Source organism: Chinchilla lanigera, unplaced genomic scaffold, assembly GCF_000276665.1.
Source record: "Chinchilla lanigera isolate Chin_1 unplaced genomic scaffold, ChiLan1.0 scaffold00078, whole genome shotgun sequence".
Classification (NCBI taxonomy): domain Eukaryota; kingdom Metazoa; phylum Chordata; class Mammalia; order Rodentia; family Chinchillidae; genus Chinchilla; species Chinchilla lanigera.
Window position 1 is genome coordinate 9,402,731 of NW_004955479.1, and position 8,437 is coordinate 9,411,167.

The window sequence follows — 8,437 nt, forward strand, 5'->3', positions numbered from 1 at the left end:
CGCCGCCCGCAGGCCGGGCCGCCCGCATCGGCAGCGCCGAGCCGCGGAAGGCGACGTGGGACCAGCGGGGGAGGGGACAGAGCCCGGTCGGGCCACGCCCCCTTCCCGATCTGCACGCGTCCTCAGGCCCCCGGGCACTGGGCCCTGCCTGCCAGGGTCCCCGCTGCCTACCCCAGGCGTACCTCTAACGTGATTCTGCTGTCCCCTACTGCCAATCCTCGGGCCCTGACAAGCTGCTCCATGACACACACGCAACTCCGTAACATACAGGAGGTGTAAGTTAGACCGCTCACCCCGACCCAAGATCATTCCTGGGGCTCAGGCATTTTTAACAATGACACTTGTGACCTTTGGGCGGCCTTAGAGCCCTCTGCAGTCCGCAAAGCATTTTTCATAAGTAACCACATTTACTCCACAAGCCATTAATTGCTAATTATTAGGCACCCCCCCCCATAGGACATTCAGTTTCAAAAGTGAGAAGGGTACAGCTTCTGATCGCTGGTCCAAGGATTCAGCGGACTGTTCTACCCTCCTCAGCTCAGAAACTAGTTTAGAGATTAAGAATGTGGGCCAGGGATATAGGGAAGCAGCACAGCACCTGTCCGTGAAGCTCAAGGTCCTGAGTTCGATTCCTGGTACACCCCCCCCCAAAAAAAAACTAGGCATCTGGCCCCAGAAAGTTTGTTTTTATTTGGGAGGGAAGATAGCAAGGCTCACTAGCCTGGCTCAGACAAGTAAGTATGTACACAAATCAGAGGTCAACATTTCCCACAGCTCAAGTCTGGTGGCCTGGGGCAAGCAAGACCCATATCCCTACCTGAGGGAAATAGGATTAGGTAGCAAGCCAAGTGGAGCCGGGTGTGGTGTAATCCCAGCACTCCAGAGGCTGAGGCAGGAGGATCATTGTGAGTTCGAGACCAGTCTGGGCTGCAAAGTGAGCTCAAGCCCAGCCTGAACTGCACAGCGAGACCCTGTCTTAAAAAGACAAAAAAAAAAAGGTAGCAAGCGGAATGACTCATGTGAGGGACACTGTGGCAACAGGACCTTCCCTCTTCTATGACCAGAACTGCTAATGCTGCTGCCTCACCAGACTCCACCATCTCCTCCCTTTGCTCTCGGCTCACTTCTGATGAGGTGAGAGAATGAGGTAGACAGGGACACAGTCCTCTCCCTGGCAGGGTGGCTCACTGTGGCACAGGCAAGCTCTCTCCCGGGCTCTGTGAGGCTGGGCTTGTTTACCTCTCAGCAGTGTGGTGGCAGCCAGGCCCAGGGGACCCTGGGCTTCCAAGCCACCGGCTCCTGGGATGCCCAGCTTCCCAACGATGCCCCAGGGGCCCCGCCAGAAAACAGACTGTTCCATCCATGCACAGAGGGAAGGGGGGGCCCTCACAGGGCCCAGAGCATTGGAGGAGATTCACAGATACCCTCTTGTCTCTTACTGCGAGGGGAAGGGATGGGGACATCACAGACCCCCAGGCTTCCTTCCCTGACGGTGCAGCCCAAAGGAAGGCTCCTGATGTGGGCCTCTCAAGGCCAGCAGGCGGCGGAAAGAGGGTGGGCACTGCCAGTGTTCCCAGCTCTGTGGGAGCTGAGGCCAGCTTGCCAGCAGTACCTGGGAAGCACCTGCCATTCTTTAGCACTCACCTTTGGAGCCTGAGCCATACTGGGAGGACAACCTGGGAGGACCTCACGAGGACCTTATGTTGGCCACCTAGGGCCAGATCAGTGAGATCAGCCAGGGAAAGCACTGTGGCATTTCTGCCTGCAGAGGAACTGCAGGCTCAGAGCATTGGCAGCCCCAGTGGTCTCTCCGGGTCACTATACCCTGCAGTGTGTGTCAAGAATGACTAGGGTACTCATCAGGGTCCCTCCGGGGCTGGTCCCCCAGGAAAGCAGCAGAGCTCTGCCATCTCAGGTGACCTTAACGTGACATCTATCCTGTTTAAGACACTGGGCCCTGGGGAGGAGGTCAATTTATGGGGAGGGTCACCTTCCAGTGATTAGACTTCACTCCCCACCCCCTCCGGCTTTGACCTGTGTCAGGCTCCTCATTACTCTAAGCTGCCAGGCTCAGCCCTGGGTTAGGCTGTCCATTTCCAGAGACTTAATCCACCACATCCCCTCCTCCCTCTTCCTGATCTTCCCCAGCTGCTTCCTCCGCGGGGAGGAGACACCGGGGCAACCACTGCGCTTCCTCAGCCCAAGGAAAGACTGCGGGTCCCCTGAGACTCCCCAGCTAGCAGCCTTAAGGGGAAGGGGCCAGGTCTGAGCCCCCTCCTCAGCAGAACAAGGCAATAGGACCCAGCAGGGTACTGAGGTCCAGCAGGGAGCACAGAAGTCTGTCTGGTCAGGGCTGTTTGAAGGGACAAGATTTCAAAACACTTTTAGGAGAGAAAAGGTAATAACAGGGGTCACAGCTCGCCCAAGTTGGATCGAGAGCAGTTGCACTGGACTCAAACCTAGAACTTCTCATGGAACCCCGGCCTCTCCCCACAGCTCTGGGTTGGTGAAGGCAGATGACATCTAGCTAGCAGGTCTTGAATCTCCCTCATGTCACCATCTGGCTGGGGTCAGGTTTTACAAAGCTCTTCTGAGCCCAGGGGGGCGGGTGTGGCCCCTTGCTGCAGCACTCCAGTCTGGTAGAAGGCATGCTCCTGAGCGCACCGGCCTGAACCCTGAAATGATGCTTTCTGCACTACCTGCTCTGAGCAAGGCACTGCCTCCATAGCGCGCCCTGGGGCCCCAGCCTGCTCCCTCCCTTACCGTGGTTCCTCCCTGTCACCCTGAGCCCTGAACACCAGCAGCTGCATTTCTAACATAGGAGAAAGGACAGAAGGACAGGGGTTGCCTAAGCCTGAGTCAATTCTAGGAAGGCAGCCTGTGTGCGGAGGGGGCCAGCGTCCAAGCCCATAAGCCCTTAAAAGTTCTTACATAAGCAGTCGGGCCCTGGGCAGAGCTACCGGGCTAATTCCCCCAGACCACCCTCCCTTCACCCCAAAGCAAACCAGCTGCCAGGTCACCAGAAGATGAAACAGAGAAAAAAGTCCAAATCCTCTGGACCGAAAGGGCACTGAGATTGCATTTCAAACTGCGATACAATCCAGAGATTAGCCCACGGTCTCCCCTTCAGCCAGTTCCCTGGGGCTCGGCTCACAGCCCGACTCTTCCTCCGGGACCCTCACCCTCTTCCATAACCCAGCAGGGGACCCCGAGTCTTAGGAGGTGAATGGCAGCCGCTACCTCACAGGACCTCGCTGGGCGATGAAGAGGGGAAGTGTCTTCACCTGACCTCAGGAAGGCGCTCCGTCTGGACGCCTGCACCTCCCACTAAGACGACGGAGACCGTTCCAGGTGGAGACTACTTAGGAGGAGGAAGCAAAGTTGGACAGAGACTCTATAATGCACTGTTTGACCGCCAGAAGTTGGGGTTCATCTGGACCAGGTGTCGTGGGGTGTGTAGTCAAGGTCCGATCCAGCGCTAAGGCTTCAGCGAGCGACTTAACAACCTGCTCCCTCTCCCCGCTCCCTGGAGCGACGCGCGGTGCCGAACCCTTCCTTTGCACAGCGCGCGCCTGCACCCCCCAGCCAGAGCCGGTGCGTGGCTGCGGAAATGAAGCGAGGGGTGGAGGCGGCGAAGGGAAGGGTGAGCGGACCTGCCCGCCCCTGCCCCGCAGCGCCCTCCTAGGCCGCCCGCCCCGGATGCGCCCCGCGCCCTGCCCTGGGCGTCACCTCTCGGGCTCGTAGCCGGCCTGCAGCAGGCGGGCGCTGTACCGCTGCGCCGCCGTCTCGTGTCCCGGGTGTTGCCGGGCTCCGGGCTCCGGAACAGCGGCGGCTCCGCCTCCCTGCAAAGGCAGCGGGAGCGGCCCCGGCTCCGGGGACGGAGCGAGCGGCCCCTCCATGCGGAGGCCGCCGCTCAGGCCAGCGGAAGCCTCTCCGCGCGGAGGCGCCCTGGCCCCGGCTGGGCACCGGGCGCTCCAGTCGGGTCTCAGCGGGGGGCGGGGCCCTGTGCCGGGGGCGGGGTTCGGGCGGCGCGGGTGGGGGGATCCGGAGGCGGCTGGGCTCCGCCCTTGGCACCGAGCGCTGTGCGGCCCCGCCGCGCAGATCCTGGGACTCATCCTTTCCCATCTCCGGACCGGCGTGGGTAGATCGAGTGGGCGTCTGGAAGGGTGGAACTGGAAAGGACCCCCGCGCCTGCCCTGCCCTTGGACTTCGCAGTTGTTCTGGCCCGTACTGAGAACCGCAGGGGAAGGAAGCGCAGAGGCAGTAGTCGCCCGGGCAGCCTTGCGGGGCTTTCTGATCTAGACACCGGCGTGGCCCCTGCAGCGCCTCCCACCGGCGGCGCAGACCTCCCGCCCCGCGAGAGAGTGGGCACCGTGCCTCTGCCTTTGCGCGCTCAACACCTCGCACTTCAGACGAGGAGAGATTTCCCACGGCCCCTAACCGCCACTGCGGAGGAAAGGACAGACCCTTGTCCCGCAGCGCTCGGAATACTCTAGCGGGAAGTGGGGCTGAGCCCGCAGGGACGCTCATCTCTGACCAGAACAGCACCTTCTGTCCCGGCTACCATTGTCAGCAAGAAGTGAGCGCCTTGCCTCGCGGGCGCAGGAAAATCCCTGCCCTCAGGTGATTTGAGGAGCCAGAGTAGGCAAAAAATAAACAGCTGACAATTCTTATACTGGTTTTTTTTGTTGGTTTTTTTTTTTTTTTTAGAAAGTATGTAGTGGCAATCAGAGGGAACAATTGGTAAGCCATGAAATATTGAGGAGTGCTGAAATGCATTCAAGAGAGCAGAATTAGCTGGGCACAGCTGATATTCCAGCGCTCTAAGCAGCTGGAGCCAGGGGATTCAAGTTTGAGCCCCGCCTGGACAATTTGGCGATTTAACTAGACCCTGTTTCAAAAATAAAGAAATACACCTAGAGACCACTTTGAAGAATCCAAGCTATGGTATAACAACCATTGATAATTTCCTGCCATTTTTGTCTGTAACTCACTATTATTTGTCTATTTGTTTTCCTGAGAAACTATCTTGAAGATACCAATAGGTAAAATACAACCATTGCTAATGTCCTACCACTTTGTCTGTAATTTGGTGAATTCCCCTATTGCTATATTGTCCTTCTTTTACTCTTTAAAATACAAAAAAGAAATATAAAAAGGGATGGGTTCAATCCCCAGTATCTCTGTCTCTGTCTCTCTCTCTCTCTCTCTCTCATACACACACACACACACACACACACACACACACACGCCAAAACGGTGGAATTATGGGTCAGTCTTTTCAGTAATTATTTCAAAAAGGAAATTGAATGTATGCAATGGTCAGATTTTGGACTTTATCCTTCCTGGTATCTTGTCCATACACAGACGCATCTACATCTGCTCCCCTAGAACCTGACTCCCAGCCACATGTGGAATCTTATTCCCATTAGATTTTGGATAATAACATTGTTTTCATGTCCCTGCAGAACACTCAAGTAAAGATGAACTGATCTAAATTGTACCCAATGAACAAAGTCATTTTTCTGGTCCCAATTTATGAAACAATCATTTTGTACATGAAAAGAACCAACACATAGGGCTGGGGATTTAGCGCAGCGGCACAGCGCCTGCCTGGCAAGCACAAGGTCGTGAGTTCAACTCCCAGTACTAGGAAAAAAAAATAACCAAGAACCAACACACAGGTCTATGACTGAAAACAGGGGAGGTAGAATACCAAGCCAGACTAGACTTGGTCCTGCAAGTGGGTGTATCCCAAATCTGGGATTCTTACTATCATAGACAGCTAAGTTAGGTAGGACTGTTATAAGCAGTCAGATAGGGCTGGGCCCTCCAGAGAATCAAGACAGAAGGTGACAATACACCACAGCTGTAGTCTGGAGAGCCATCAGTTGGAGGCCAGGCCTCAGGATAACAGCAAAAAGCTGGGTGTGGTGGCACATACCTGTAATCTCAGTACTCGGGACACTGAGGCAGGAGGATTGCTGCAAGTGCAAGGCCAGCCTGGGCTACAAATTGAGTTCAAGGTCAGCCTGAACTACATAGCAAGACCTTGTCTCAAAAAAAAAAGAAAAAAAGATAACAAAAGGACCAGACCTTCTTACTCCCCAAGGGATGAGATAAATAATAACACCTGATCAAATAAAGTCTAGCTAGGCATCAGTCACCTCAGTGCACAACCGAGACCCCCATCCATCCATCACTTACCTGAGTTCTTTGTTCTTTCCATGCCACTTGCTATGTGACTCGCTTCCCCACTGGATCAATATTACCTAGGCAGCTACACTTATAATCTTATTGGCTGATCATAGATGTAATCCACATTGTACCCACGACTGTGCTTTGTAAAGCTTCCTCTGTGAAGTAGGGTCCTGAGCAGCCCACTTCTCGGGTGTCCTCTCCCATCCCTCTCAGGTAGGAGCTTTCTTTCTTTTTTTTTCTTTTTTTGGTTTTTCTCCGGTACCGGGAACCGAACTCACGACCTTGCACTTGCCAGGCAGGCGCTTTTGCCGCTGAGCTAAATCCCCAGCCCCTTTTTTTTTCTTTTTAAGACAAGGTCTTGGTATGCAGTTCAGGCTGGCCTTGAGCTCACTTGTAGCCCAGGCTGGCTTCGAACTCACAACAATCCTTCTCCCTCAGCCGCCCGAGTGCTGGGATTACAGGTGTGTGCCACCATGCCCGGCTCAGGTAGGAGCTTTCTATCCCTCAATAAATATTTCCTGTTCTTAACCTCTGTTATTCAATTCAGTCTTTGATTTTATAATTCATTTTTTGATTTTAGAGAGGGGTATCAGACATCTAACAGGTTAGGAGTTATAATATTTCCCTTATATCATATTTGGAGGTTCTGATATCTCCCTGTATCATTAATCTACCAGCACCCAAGTCATAAACTCTGTCTCTCTGAGCCTCAATTTCTTCACCTTTCAAATAGGATCCTTTCACAAGGATTCTTTATGATTAGCAAGATAATGCATGTAAAGTTCCTGGTTCCAAATAAGCCCAAGGAATGATTATTGTAAATTAGAGAAACTAGGAAGAGCCTATGTCTTTGGTTTTTGTTTGTTTGAAACAGGGTTTCACTACGCAGGCTGGTCTTGAGCTCATTTTGTAGCCCAGGCTGAACTCGAACTTATAGCAATCCTCCCGCCTCAGCCTCCTAGTGCTGGGATTACAGGCATGTACAACCGGCTATGAGCCTATGTTTTTGACCCACTGTACTACACTTTCTACCACAGATGCCTTCAACAGATGTGCACTGGACACTTCTTGTGTGCCAGCCAGAGGCTGGGCATGTGATGGTGAATAAGATGGTAATAATCCTCCATGTCCATGGGGCAGAGAGACAAACAGGAAATCAGAATACAATGTGAAGAGGGCTCTGACAGGAAAGGGTACTCCCCACACAGCGTGGATGCCTGGACAACACACAGACAGAGGCAGATGTTCTGAGGAAGAAATCAACTGGAGCAGCCGGGCGTGGTGGCGCTTGCCTGTAATCCCAGCACTCAGGAGGCTGAGGCAGGAGGATTGTTGCAAGTGGGAGACCAGCCTGGGGTACACAGTGAGCTCAAGGCCAGCCTGAACTGCATAGTGAGACCTTGTCTCAAAAAGACAAAAAATAGATAAACAAATAAATAGATAGATAGATAAATTGGAACCACTTCCAAGGCCCCTGGAAGTAGCCAGGATATAGAATAAATGAATGAATGACACACATGTACAGTCCAAGGGCTCCAGTACTAAGGCCAGCACTGACTGCAGAGTGCCTCCGTCTTATCTCCAGAGCTTTTGCAAATGAGATTTGCTTGCAAACTATTCATTAAAACAATCTTATTAGATGGGATAGCCTGAGGCCCTCCGCATTTCAAAGGAAGGGGTTTTACCAAAGTACTGTCTAGACCAATGGCTCTCTGTGGGATATTTCACAATGTCTAGAAACAATTCTGATAGGCTCGATCAAGGAAGATGGGAGCAGGTGCGGCCCAAGGGCTGGTACGTAGCGGATGCACCAGCAACGCTGGCAAACATCCTGCAATGCACAGGGCAGTCATCCCCAGCAAAGAATCATCTGGTCCCAAATGTCAGCTGCTGAAATTGAGAAATCTTGGTTTGGAGAAGCTAGAACTGAAGAAGTATCACTTAATCTTCTAAAGGCATCTGGACAGTGAACTGCTTCATTATTTTGTGCATGAAAGAGCTGTGGGCCAGGCGTGGTGGCGCACACCTGTAATCCCAGCACTCGGGAGGCTGAGGCAGGAGGATCACTGCAAGTTCGAGACCAACCTGGGCTACAAAGTGAGCTCAAGGCCAGCCTGAACTGCACAGTGAGACCTTGTCTCAAAAAAAAAAAAAAAAAAAAAAAGTCTGGGAGTGTAGCTGTACAACCCAAAAGGCTGGGAGGTGTAGACACCAAAAAACTAACCAACCATATAAA

The 8,437-nt window shown here is 53.3% G+C and overlaps 1 protein-coding gene across 1 annotated transcript in view; it reads right to left on the reverse strand.

Moving 5' to 3' along the window:
• The window catches only part of Impdh1 (IMP (inosine 5'-monophosphate) dehydrogenase 1), an 18,477-nt gene extending 14,490 nt beyond the window's left edge, over positions 1-3,987 (reverse strand). Inside the window, exon 1 of the mRNA XM_005402371.2 lies at positions 3,730-3,987. Within this exon, the coding sequence (XP_005402428.1) occupies positions 3,730-3,899 (170 nt within the window). The 5' untranslated portion in view covers positions 3,900-3,987. The remainder of the gene's footprint in view (positions 1-3,729) is intronic.
• Positions 3,988-8,437: the final 4,450 nt, after the last annotated feature.